The sequence below is a fragment of the Peromyscus eremicus genome, chromosome 2, assembly GCF_949786415.1.
Source record: "Peromyscus eremicus chromosome 2, PerEre_H2_v1, whole genome shotgun sequence".
Taxonomy (NCBI): Eukaryota; Metazoa; Chordata; class Mammalia; order Rodentia; family Cricetidae; genus Peromyscus; species Peromyscus eremicus.
The window spans coordinates 92,046,408-92,060,723 of record NC_081417.1 but is presented as its reverse complement, the minus strand read 5'-3'; the positions used below and the strand labels follow the sequence as shown (position 1 = coordinate 92,060,723).

Below are 14,316 nucleotides of genomic sequence, written 5' to 3'. Positions count from 1 at the left end.
ATTTTGAAAGGGAGATGACAAGTTGCTAAAATGCAATTTATGATAGTTTATAGAATACAGTTGATAATTGACTGATAGCAGGCAAAAAAATAATACTTGCTATAGGTGAAGAAAGTATTAAAATGTACAAAAAGACTGAAACTACAAGTATTTAAATAATTGATAGTAATGTATGATATTGAGATTTTATCTGTGTGCTGAAATATAAGAAGAGTTCCAGTTCAAGTACAAAATAACATTGAAGGGAAAAGATTCGAAAATGCAAAATAGAGTATAGTGTATAAGCCAGGAGACCAGAAGCACAAAATTAAGTTCAGTTAGTTGAGAAGTTTGTCTAAAGACATATACTTAGCTGGTTTCATAACTAGTAGATAAAAAGACAGTATCATTGAAGTATATGGCCATGAAAAGAATGTCGTCTCTGTCCTCTGTGAGCCTGGCATAGAGTAGGATAAATGAAAAGACAGACAGTAATGTAAGTTATTCTCAAGAGTGACCATGCTAGGATAATATGAGTCCAGTGCATTTCTGAACATAATTTTGAAGATCAAATAAGGAGCTTACAAAATTTAATAGTCAGAAAGTTATATGTCAATGGACAGTGACCATTTTAGTTAGGGCAGTAAATGGTGCTGTGATGCTGGAGCCCAGAGCACTCGAACAAGATGGGACAGGGGTGGTGGTGGTGAGGTAGACAAGAGTCCTGTGTGCTTAGCAGGGGGAGGTGTATTCTGCAGACAGCAGAAACCCACTCAAGCTCTGGTTGTAGGAACCAGTGTCACATCAGTTAAGTGATGCCTCACTTTTATCTTTCCATTTTAGGAGATATTTACTGAATATCTTGTGACATATTAGATATAACTGTTATGTGTTTGTGGTGGAAAACACATTTTCCTTTTACTGTATAACATGATGAAGTTGTTGGGAAATATCTGAAGTTGTACGGGAAGGCATTTGTACATAGTTCATGTACTGCTGGAATGAGCATGAGCAGAGCTCCCGAAAGTAGTAGAGAAAATTGTTGAGAAGTCATCACACAGTCCGTTGACATTTGACAGATTATACAACTACAAAGTAGGACAAATAGTGGTCCATGCAGGAGGCAGAGGGAGGTGAGAGGCGCTAGAGCGGAAGTGCAGCAGGAGCCAGCATCTGCCTTAAAGAGATCAGAGAGAGGAACCATGTCACACATGGCTCAGATTTGAGCTTAGATAACCAAATGGAAAGTGCTACTATTCATCAAAGGGGTGAAGTATCAAGAGGAAATCAGATGCAAAATTGGCAAGGTTACTATTCATCAAAATATGTGAAATATCAAGAAGAAATCACTGTTTAACTCAGCAGCTCAGATGTACTTTAAATGAAGTCTCTGGATGAGCTATCCAGGTAGAAATGTGGGTTCATAAGGGTTAATTGGTACCAAAGGCACAATTCTAGGAGTGACCAGAGCAGCAGTAGTTTCCCAGGGTAGGACAGAACGTTGAAGCCATAAGATGAAAATATGAAACAAAAGATAAAACACAAATGTGGCAATAAGAAGAGAGTCCATGGAAGATACAGAGAATGGCTTCTTGTAAAGAGAGCACCTGAACCAGGACACAATGGCCAACGGACTATATAGGATGGGACATGTAAACAGTAAGTGCAGAACTCCAAGTTCCAGCCAGGTGTGATGGCACACCTGTAATTCTAGCACTGGGAAGGCTGAGGCAGGAAGATTGGAAATTTTCAGGCAGGCTGACTTAATAGCAAGTCTTTTTCTCAATGACACAAAACTACAAAAGAATCCCCAAATCTATGGAAAACTGAAAGGAAGTCATGAGAAAAACAAGTTTTAAAATGTAAAATAATGAAAGAAGAAATGTAAGTGAAGTATAATTTGTGAGATTCACTCAGGATTAAGTAATATTTTGACCCACTTTAGACTCAGCAAAATCAATCTTTCCTCCACAGACCTTCACTTGACGTTTATTTGATAAAAATGATGGCAGGTTTCAGCACAAGTAATAGAATTTTCAAAATGTTACTAGTAAAATAAATTCACTGAGATAAGGTCTTCATTTTGTCTAATCTTCTTTTTCAGTTTCTGAAAATTAAAAGAGAAAATACAATGCCAGTATACTTTTTATCTCAGTAAAATTTAATAAGAGTGCAAGATTATATTTATATATGTATTGACTTTTTAATTCTTTATGAGACTTTATTACTATTAACATATAAACATATGTTTTTGAAAACACTTGATTGAAATATATACAAAGTGGTAGAAGCTACATGTGGTGGCACATGCCTTTAGTCTCAGCACTTGTCAGGTAGAGGCAGGACCGTCTCTGTGAGTTTGGGGCCAACCTGGTCTACATAGTGAGTTCCTGGCCAACCAGGACTACATAGTAAGACCCTGTCTCACAAAAAAAGGTACATATTTAACATGCAGAGTTTGATCACTTTTTAATCATAATTATCATCCATTCAACTGTCAAATCCCTAGGTATGGCAGATACACTTTGAGCAACCATGATGTGCCAGGCAATGTGGCAGAGGTTCAGTTAGAAAATGCAGAATACATCACTACTCTTAAGCAACACAGTTCCTTGGGAGACTTGAACAGTGATGTTCAAGTTACATGGCTTGCTAGGCTCCTAACCTAGGTTTAATAACTCAGAGAGGCATCTCGGAGAAGGTGACATCTATCCTCAGGCTTTAAGAATAACAAATTCAGGGTGCTATCCGGTTGGGGAGCCAAGTGCTCACACCAGAGACCAGGGAAATGCTGGTACATGTTCTCTTACACCAAATCCTTACCAGTCTGCTTAGATTTTTCAGTTAAAATCAAGTAAATCCATATTGTGTACACAGTATATTTCCAGTACTGTATTTAGGAATAGAAAAGTGACTGAAATGAAGTCCTGTCTTATCATAAGAGACAGCAAACAGTTGTCATGGATCTGATGGAGTAGGGGGCTATGGAAACAGAAATTCTGCCAGCTCTATATGGGGACGTTTAGGGAAGCATGCTGAAGGCATTGGTTAATTTTTAATGTGAGTTTTGAAAGTTAAAAATGATGAGGGAGCTGAAAAGTTATAAATGATTATGAAACAGTGGGAAATATGGATGGTAAATTCATCCATTAGATAAAACTCATGTCTTTCTTGGAACAAACTACTAGAAAGGTGAACAGAGCAAAACACAGTCAATGACATTGAGACTGACTTGGTTTTTATAGCTGATGCAGAAAATGAGCCAATTCCTTGTTCAAGTGTTACACAGTCCTTAGTGAGAACTGGTGTTTTTATTCATTGGTGGCAAATTTTAGTTTTATGTTTCAACTTCTGAATGAGTTCAGATGTTCCAGAATGTTTTCTGTGTTTTAGGGTTTTTTTTCTTTTTTTTTCTTTTTAGCTTGTTTAACTTTACTTTTTCCTATGTACTTTGTCCACATCTACTTGAAAAAAGAGTCAGGGAAAAGTGATAAAACATTGATAACAAATAGGAGACACCATTGATGAGGAAAGAAAACAAACTGTTACAGAAAAAATATTTTCTAAAAATATCCTCAGAAATGCATTTCTTCCTTCTGGAGAAACAAAAGAACAAAAACTAAATTTAAAAACACTTGAATGGGGAGACATCAGACCCATAGGGAATAAAAAGCATATATGTTATTGAAAATTTATAACAAATTCATACTGATATGTTTATATTAATAAATTGATTTCTGAGGCTTCCTAAAGGAATAATAGATGAATCATGTCCATTCTATCATCTCTATTTCTTTCTCTACATGACATGAGAGTCTTTTCAAGAAGGTCTTGTTTCATCCTGTACCATTTGCAATAGTTGGCAAGTTTTGAAATTGAAAATACTGTAGTGGTTTGTCCAGTAGTCTATGAAAGAAATGCAGAAAGGAAGTAGAATTTATATCTGACTTGTGGTTGCTAACGTCTTAACTACAATCTATCTGAAACAGTGTTGAATGGCATTTTCCATAGTCTAGCAAAACAATTTGATAATTGAAGGCTATTTGCTTACTAATAGAAAACATGCTTTTTTCAGTTCTATCCAGGTTAATTGTGAGGTCTTAACTTTTAACCTGTCACTCTTCACCTTATGCTAATTTAATGGTTTCTTATTCATTTAAAATATTCATTTTGTTTATGTATGTGTTTATGACACGGCATGCTCGGTCTTAATAAACCTTAAGATGGTGTAGGTTACCCTAGAGCTGGAGTTACAGGGGCGCCACATGATTTGAATACTGGGAACTGAACTCAGGTCCACTGGAAGAGCAGAAAGGACTCTTATGTTAAAGCCATCTCCACAGCGACAGATTTTTATACATTTACTGAAGACACAGCTTCTTATTTCCTTCTTTTTCTGGTACTTGGTTCTTATATTGTCTTGTTGAGACAAGCAAATGGCTAGATTATTTTGGAAACAACCTCAAGAATGCAGCAGGCTGTGGTGTCACGGATTCTGTGATGCTTTATTCTTACTTCTTAATAGCTTTGTGTACAGAATGCCAATCAGAAAATGCTATGATGCCACCATTCTTTCAAGGTGAGCCTTAATGACAGAGGGCACTCCTGTGGTTTTTATGGAGCAACATTTTACTCTGAGTGATTAGGACAAAAAGCATACGACTGATTATGCTGAGAGATAAAGCTACTGCCAGGTACCAGGTATATAAATTAGTTTAATAACAATCAATTGCTTAATTTCAGAACAGAAATGAAATCCAAAAAAAAGAAAAAAAAACCTATATTCTATATGGGCAGTGCACACATTTGGTACACATACATATAGGCAAAATACTCATACACATGAAATAATATAAATAAGTTAAGAAATAGTAATTTAAAATGCCCCCTAGACAGATATTAGAATCAAGAGTGTTCCAGCACTTATATCCAGCCCTACGGCTGTGCTGCTGGGAATGCTGTAATCACTACATTATGTAGGTTGCCAGAGTTACAGGAGAGATAAGGGAAGCCTTCCTGTTTATCACTCAACTGCTTCATCAGTGAAGGGCATTAAGCTAAGTATAAATAACTTCCCATAGTACACACAGCTAAAAAGATTCAACATCTTAATTTGAAGATAGAAATTGGAAAGATCGTTCAACCTACTGTCGGATTTTTTTTTCTACTGTCGGATTTCTATGATAAAATAATTTTATTTAAGCAATACATGCAAAACATAACAGGAAAAAATTATGTGAGGATTGACATTCATCTTTGAACTTTGAAAAAAGATTTTGACCTCCCAGTTAAATAACAAGTTTCAAAATGCCAAGACATATTGCTAATGCTAAAAGGCTGGCTGCATTTGAAGTAGGACTATGTTACAAAGACCATAACTTGCATTTTTCTCATAATTATGATGATAGTATATTAAACTAAATTACAGAAACTTTGCTTAATATAGTTTAAATTCTGAAGGTTAGATTTAACTTATTTAGTTAAATCTAATATACAGAGAAAACATCATAATTTACAAGTAGACAAAGACTTTCTAGATATATTAATTCAGAAAATTTTTTTAAATTATTCTATTATCATGGTAGTTGAAGTCTATGTAAAGAAAAGGTATCTTGAGCCTAAAGTCTGGGCTTAAGAAAAACAAGCAAAGTAGAATGTAGAATTTAGTTTTATCAAAAACATTTTTTTCTTTTCAAACAAGCTCAGTTGTTACGATTTTGTCAATATAAATTTACAGGAAATATATTAACTCACCATTTGTCCCTCTCCTGCTTCTGAGTCACTTCATTTTTCATAATGTCATGTGAGATTAGAACAAGGCTTACTAATAAACTGATAAAGAAAACTATTTTCACAATAAGGAGTATTTATCCTATATAAACCCCATTTGATCATGGCATTGTTTCTCTAGTGAAAGGAGAAAGAACTTCATGAGAATGGAAATTGTAAACTCTCATAGGGAGCACCAAATATATTTGACTACTTCATTTAGAAGAGTCATAAGTCCCAAAGAGCCACCTCTCCTGACCACGTCCACTTTTTAAAAGAAAAGTAATTCATTGATAAAGTGGCATAGTTGAACAAATTTTGAGATTACATGTACATCTACTTTACCAGTATTATTAAAATATAAAAACATTCCTTAAATTGTCTAAGAAAATTACAGACCCCAAATTGTCAATTTAGTCTATGTAATAGTCCTACCAGAAGTCAGAAAAGGGTTCACTTGGGAAGTAATAAATGAATTAATATTTAAGGAAAGAGAATTAACTTGATGTAATTCCAGGCAGGTGAGCAAGAATGATCAAGGATGTGATGACCAAATGCCCCAAGATCGATTCAAAACACTGAAAGCCAATCAAGGTCTAGTTTAGTGTGGGGATAGGGATTCAAGCAAGATTCTGCCAGGCCTTGTAATATCATGGTCTTTATCCTAAGAGAAATAAGACTCCATTAAAATATCTTCAGGGGTTGAAATAGCACAATCAATTTTGTATTGTGAAATGAAAATTTCAAGACTGGACTAGAAAAAGATAGTCAGTGAAGAGGGAAGGTTATGGGACTATTGTCCAGGCATGATAAATAGAATGAGGCTGGATGGAGGGCAGCGGAGTAGCAGAGAACTGCCTCTTCTGGAGACAGAGTTCAGAAGTTAAGAGCATTGAAGATCAACCAGGAAAGAGGGAAGAAGAAAGTGAAAAAAAGACTGCCTATGTTATGGCCAGATCCACAGCTGGGTTTACAAAGGCTGTGGTGTGGGGTGAGAGCAGGAAAGGTGTGGTATTTATTTCATTGTAACCACAGTGATAGCTAAATACTTTGGCGCATAGGGTTGAAGCTAGATGAATCTTTGATATTTATAAGAGAGTTTAGGGGCAAAGATAACTATGCATTGTTTCCATAAAGCTAATACTCTAAGTTGTGAGTGAGAATGAAATCTCCTTGGATAAAAGAACATGAAAAGACATATTGGGACAGAGTTTGTTAAGATTCTATAGTATAATAGTTGTATGTCAATAATAAATTCTGCTATGATAATAAAGTTTGTATATTAAGTCTTAAGTTAGGAAAATCAGAAATGTTGATAATTACAAAAAAGGTAGAGAATGCTTCATGGAAGGTCTTACCAATATGCTAAGAAACGTTTAAAAATTATCAAAACTTCTTCTTTCAATGTGATACCATTTAGGCCTTAAAATCCCTGCCGGTGCTGGTGCAGTGCAGTGCTGGGTCAGGGGTGCTAGCCAGGGCAGGAGATGAAGAGAAGAGAAAACACAAACCTTCCTGGAGAATTGGGGCAGTAAGAGATGGGAGAATGTGCTGTGACTGGACCATGATTTTGTTTTTTATTTGCTTGTTTGTTTGTTTTAACTTACAGAAGGAAGGATTTATTGGGGCTTACAGTTTCAGAGACCATTTCCATGCACTTCATGATAATGGAGTAAAAGCATAGCACTTAGAGCTGCATCTGGGAGTTCACATCTTGAATCATAAAGTAAAAGCACACTAAGAATGGTGGTAGGCTTTAAACTCTCAAGGACAACTTCCATGGGCACACTTCTTCCAGCAAAACCACACCTTCTGGGCTTCATCAGACACCTGCATGAACTGAGGACCAAGTATTCAAATACCTGAGCCTATGGGGGACATCTTATTCAAACCACCACAGAAAGGACAGTTAATTATATAGAAAGGTCTTCTCCTCTTCCTCCTCCCCACCCCTTCTTCTTCTATTTCTTTTTTTCTGTCTTTTAAGTTGTAAGTTCTTTGTCCAAGACTTCTGTTTGCTTTGCTTTTTCAGTAGTGGTTTTATTTGTGGTTGAAAGGCAATCTGTTGGCTCCAGTGGGAAGAACAAAGTTGAGACAGAAGTACTTGTAGCTGGATTATAGTGTTTACTACATGTCATAAGAAAGTGGGACTAAAGTAACAGAAACCAAAACCAATGTCATCCCTAAGTACAGCTCCAGATATCTTCTGTACCAAAGGGAAAGATTATGGTTTGCACACATGAACAGGTAGGCTTATAGTTTGCTAGAAAGATGAGGAGGAGAATTTTGTCAGATTGCATTTTCTCTATCAGTAAGTAATATGGATGCTCTTTCTTAAGAAGATGTACATATTAAAGCTCTGAGTCTACAGGAGAAAATGATGTTGTTGTGGAAAATGGAAAGAATGGTTCAAGAAACAAGCTGTGTGGAGACCTAAGGGCCTGTTTGTAATTGAGATTATGAATTATGGTATGATCTGCAGTATTATATTATTTCTCATGCTTTGTTCTGGGTTTAGGGACAGAAGGTAGCATCTATGGATTTCAAGTTAGGCTTTGAGAAAAAAAAAAAAGAAAGCTAAAAGCAATTAGAGCCTTGGTTGATGTGTGGATGTCTCTGTAAAGACAGAAAGGAAAGCACCAAGGACATTGGTAGAGAGTTCTGAAGGTGGAAAGATTCTGACCTGTACACACACACACACACACACACACACACGAGAGAGAGAGAGAGAGAGAGAGAGAGAGAGAGAGAGAGAGAGAGAGAGAGAGAGAGAGAGAGAGAGTCATAACTTCCAGAAGAAAAACGAGAAGCTGGACAGGTTGGTCGGTTTCAGGTGATGCTGGGACATATTACAAAGCCCCTGCTACAGATAACACACTTTGGATCATATGAATTCCTGATTGCCAGGTTACCATGAAATGTGCAAGACTGCTCTGAAGGCAGCCCTGCCTTGCCTGCCCTAGGTGAGTGCTTAGATCAGTAGAAAGAGAAGGTGACAGATATCTGACCACCACACTGGTAATTAATTGCTGTGGGGGTGAACTATTCCCTTCTTATCTCACCCAAAAGTGCAAGTGAATAATTGAGGGGATACTACTGAAGTAAAAAAAAAATGGATTTTTTTTTTCATGTATAAAAATGACAACTCAGTGTGGAAGCGGAAGAAAAATTAATGGCATTCATCAGCTTGACTCTGATCTATCAGAACCTGCAGGGGGACAATGGGAGCTCTCTGCTAACTCCCAGTGCCGTTGCTCTAGGAAGAGAGGCACTCCTGACTGCACAGTGGGGATGATAAGCGAGAGGCTCCTTGACAAGTGTGTCCATCAAGTGCATCTGCAGAGTTATTCTGAATGCTCAGTTGCGGCTCTGTCATTTCCGTGCTCATTTAACATGATGGACTTGTTTGGCAAATCCTTCAGGTGGTAGGAGGATGTGAAGAGGAGGAAGCTTAGGCTGGATCATAAAATAAAACATATTGGCCTCTTTCACGTACTCCAGCTCTTATTTCTTCCTCACCCTCCTTGATCATCATACTTCTTTGTAGTAAAGAAAATGAATGGCCAGGTGCTAGAACCTTGTGCGTCTGTTAATTAGTTGCTCAGAGCACCAGGGAAAAAAGACTGTGGTTTGAATTCTTAATTAGGGGAAAGGTTTAACAAGTCTCTCTACCTGAGTGTTATAGAACCTCTGGGATCCTGGTGAAGAATGTGGCCCCTTTGTCAGTGTCCACTGGCCTCTGCTCCATTCTGTATGCTGTGCAGGCTGCCAGACTCTTTCACTGCACTTGAATTTTGTTGTTGTTGTTTGTTTTGTTTTGTTTTCCAGAGAACAGGCTTGTAGTCTCTTTTCCGATTTTTCAGAATATACAACTGCAATTCAAGGGAGTTAAGTAAGCGATCTGAGACCTCTGAACACATTAGTAGTGAGCCCCAACTCTAGGCTGGGTACATCCCCAGGTGACACATTAGCTATCAGAATACTGTCGGGAATCACTGCCCAACTTATTCAGTGAGAGCAAGGAGGAAGTGTTCAATTTTCTACTACTGATACTTCTAAAAGGCAGACTGAAAAGAAATTAATTTTAGCAGCATTTGATTTAATGCAACATATCCATATTATTGTCATTTGTCTGTATGTGATCACAACTAAATTATCAGAGATTAGCTTACATTGTACTTTTATGCTGTCTTTCACACATACAGCATATCACATATCTCAGTTCTCACCAAGCACATTTCAAGTGCTTGAAGGCCACAGAAAGTCCCACAGCTACAGTACTGGACAGCTTAGCTCCAGAAGATATTTATGGGAAGAAGCTTGCTGTAGAAGAGAGATTGCTAAGAAGGCTTCCTGTGTGCTCTTTGACTCTAAAATAGCTTGTGGAGCGGGGCTCGAATCTCCTCCCTTCTTGCTTTTCTTTGCCCCGTGTGATAGCTGTCTCTTTTTAAATTGTATGAGTCCATCCTTGTGTACATGTGTATGGGTTTTCAATTTTGCTATGAATCGCCACCAAATTGATGAGACTCTCAAAAAGATTTTGTGATACATAGAGTAAAAAGTCACCATGAAGGTCTGAGTTAATTCCCTTACTGTTTTAAATTGGGCAGTTATTTGTTCTTATTTCTTTTCTCTATGACTTGATCTTATAGCTGTATAGCTCCTACCCAGTTTTTTTTTATGGATTGTGCTATAGGAAGGCAAAACTAGATTATGCAATGCCTAAAATTGTAGTGCACTTGCTATATTAGTAGTTATTATCTTTAATGTCTTCATACTAAACATTGATATGAGCAGAAATCTTATACATGCAAAGCAAGAGAAGGGTATGCACTATGAAGTTACAAAGCACCTTCATTACTAATGTATACCTTGTCTTGAACATGTAACTTTATGCAGTACTTACGTTTTAATTGATCATCCTCACTCAGTGTATGGAACATTTGCACTTCTTTCTGTAGATGCTGTTACACTAAATCTTATTTTGAAGGACTTTAGGTAGAAATAGTTAAAAAATTCTCATACTACTTAAAGTTTTACAATTTAATGAGTTCTTTTAATGCACTTTTGTCTTTATATAATTATAAGATTATGAGTGACTTTAAAATACTTTTATCTTTATTTAAGTATAATAAATGTATTTTGTATATGTACAAAATAATAGATGCCTATAATAGACAATAGCCATTTTTACTATACATCTCCATTTTAAAAGCCTTTTTATTAGTTAATATTGAAAATATTTGGCACAGCAACTTGAAGTGGCAGATTTCAGTATAGCTTGGGTGTGTCCAGATGCAGGACCCTAGCAAATATGTCTGCTATGTTTGAGATGTTTAATAAAGAGCAGCCAACCACATGAAATTATCATATGAGGTCATCAAGGTCATACATTGACATCTACTATGTTTTTTTAAATAAATAAACAACTAGTTTGTTTTTTCTTATTATAAAAAAAATAGATGAGCCACTCCACATCCATAATTTGTCTTCTGTCTTAATATTTGGTCTGTAGAAGATTTAAGGTTGTAGCCATTTTCTCTCTTCTTTGAATTAATCTTACCACCTCCTCATTCCCAAACAGGGGTTACTATATTATAATTGTGCCTTTGAAGAAGTCTCGTGGGAAATTCATCAAGCCATGGGAGAGCCCTGATGAAATGGAGTTGGATGAGGTAACTGTGTCTATGTTGTCTGTGTCCTTCCTTAGTTGTTCTGTGTAGGCCTCTCAGCATCTTGTTCAGGTGTCAGCTATGGTACATCTGGCAAATTGAGTGAACCAGTGAAGTGGGCCTGCTATACCCTAGAAATTCTAACAAAAATTCTTTTGTTTTAATTAAGAGATTATAACCTATTTTATATTTATTGTCCTTATTCTTTTGCTACCTACCCATGATGGGTTTGTATGGGAAGTATGGAAGGTGATATCATTTCTATTAATAAAGTTCCAGAAGCCTTAATTAGTTTGGCAATTTCCAAGGCTGTTATAAATGCTTAATACTTTTATAGCACATTGCATTTAACCTGCCACATGGTCTTCAGCATACTTTCACAGACTTTGACTGATTCCCAGACATTTATTTGCCTTATTCTCTGCTTTGTAGATTTTTAGAATCAAAAGTGCACTTCAGTGTAAGGGAAAAAAAAGAGCAAAATTCTGAGCAAAGAAGGAATGTGGTACAAAAGGCAGCAAACACTAAGAGTTTAGTATCAGCTTCCAAAATCTTATAACGAAATGGTTTCAATTCTACTTCTTGAAATATAAGCACTTTTAAAAACAGTCTGGTGTTATCTGTATGTTTGTTTTCCTGCATGTATGTCTGTGTGCTGTATGTAGGCATGGTACCTGTGGAGATCAGAAAAGCGTGTTGGATCTCTTTGAACTGATCTTACAGATGACAGTCAGCCCCCTGTAGTTCTGGGAATAAGGTCTGGGTCCTCTGTAAGAGCAACATGTTAGTGCTCTTAACTGCTGAGCCATTTCTCCAGCCTCATGTACTTTTTAAAAGTAGTTATTACATACTTCTTTGCAGTGAGAAAACTGATCCCAAGTATTTGCCAAGATCTCAGACATGACCAGAGCCTGCTATCAGAGCTAGGAGTCATGTTTAAATACTGCAGAGCATTTTTTAAAAAACAGAATTCTGTAAGTGTATGAGCCCCACCCAGAAATATAAAGTCTTAATTTATGTGGTTCATTTACAACATGGGCCATATCTCAACATGGGCCAATCCTGTTATTTTTATATATTCTATCTGCCTCAGATTAATACAAATAGAGCAAGGACAATGATTAATTCCCTAACTACACTGCTAGGAATTGTGGTGTTTTCGAAATGCGTCTGCACAAAGATGACTGTGATCTGACAAAAAGAAGGGTAATTTGGGGTGGGGCTTGCCTCCTCTGGCAGATGTGCATCATCTCAACAAGTATGACTCTTCATCACCTACCAGTTTTATGAGTTAAATTCGCTCAGGTTCAGAAGGCTAGATAAGTTCAAGGTCAGGTCTCTGAGGGTGTCACTGTCTAGTGGTCAGGCAAAGTGGCTGCAGTGCCAAATGACACATTTGAGTAATGTGGTCACATAACTTATTTGTCAGTTTATCTTCTGTCAGTTATGATATTAGAGAAACAGAATCCTTTCTCAAAGCAGTTAACACTAAGACAATCTATACTGTTTAACTAGTTCTTAGCTGAATTACAGGATTGTCATTATCACATTTTTTTGTTGAAATTGGATTTTTAAATGCAAAGATAAGTTGTACAATCTATAAATGTTTCTACCTATTCAAAATGAATTTTCAAAGCACTGGAATCCAAGGCAAAAGGACATCAAATGCTTTCAGTAATAAGCTTTTCTTAGAAGTGAATCCATTTGATAGGAAGGAATAGAAAGTGATTCTCCTTTACAGCCAGGTTTTAACCTCTAGAATGCACAGAAATGCTAATGGATTAAAATATAGGGCTATGTGACATTGAACTTTCTTGCAATTAAATTCCACAGGTCTGTGCTGCTGATTCCCATAACAAAGGGTCATTTTAATCATCCTTTGAGTTGTGGTGCATTAATCTGTATAATAGCTTGATAAAGAACATTTTATTAATTCAAAACTTTTGGGTCAGGATGGGTTGTTTCCCACTTTTCTTACTGATATAATTGAGACCACATTGCAGAATTAATGGTGGAAGAAATAAGATATGCATTGACTGGAAAATGAAAATTATTTCTGATAAAGAACTGAAGCCCTTGATATAACTTCTGGAATTATGTCCAATATATTTTGTAACTGTTGTGGAGGGGAACAAGTGAAAGTAGGCAATGGCCTCACTTTCTGCCTACTCATCCTGTGTCTGACCCCTCCAGATAGGACTTGTTTTTCACCTAGTGTGTATGACAGAGCCGTTTAGTAATTTTAACTTGAACTTTAATTTGAACTTGGTGTTGCTAGGTTTGACAAAGCCGAGTTCTCCTCTTAAATGTATTGACCAAGTACTTTTTCAGTAAGGCCTATAATTCACATTGCTGGAAATACATCAAGTAGTACAATGGCCTAAGGGGATTTCCACATGTATGCCTCACTTCTAGACCCATACAAGACTAAAAAAAGTTTCTTAAGCAAGTTACTTTCAAAATTTCATTTTGAGCTCATTTATTTTTTTTGTCTGGGTTATTATCTGAATGATAAATTCATAGACTGGAATTCCTGTTCTCAAGGTCAAACTGAGCAGAACAGGCACTGATAGTTGCAATGAATTTTGGGCAGAATGACTCCCAAATGTTAGTTGTATTTATTTGAGGGCAAGTGATGTAATGTGCCAGAGCTTTTCATTGCACTGTACTTCAAAGCCTTGTCATAAAGTAATGAGGTCATTTGTGGCTATAATTCCAGCATCTTGGCTAACTTTGGTGTCATTTAAACTCACTTGGGCCATTTAAAGTATAACCCTGGAGGCATCCTAAAGGGCAGTCTTTAAAGGCAGGGTCCTATTCCAGATTAAACTTTGGTGAATGGCTGCACTAGACCTAAAGAACACCAAAATGTTCTAATATTTAATCCTGAGGTGCT

General features: G+C 36.7%; 1 protein-coding gene across 4 annotated transcripts in view; it reads left to right on the top strand.

The window, feature by feature from the left end:
• Positions 1 to 14,316, top strand: part of Ptprd (protein tyrosine phosphatase receptor type D) — a 378,271-nt gene that overhangs the window by 227,895 nt on the left and 136,060 nt on the right. For all 4 annotated transcript variants that reach the window (XM_059254481.1, XM_059254480.1, XM_059254479.1 and 1 more), the window contains one exon: positions 11,333 to 11,423. In XM_059254481.1, coding sequence (XP_059110464.1) covers positions 11,333 to 11,423 — 91 coding nt within the window. The remainder of the gene's footprint in view (positions 1 to 11,332; positions 11,424 to 14,316) is intronic.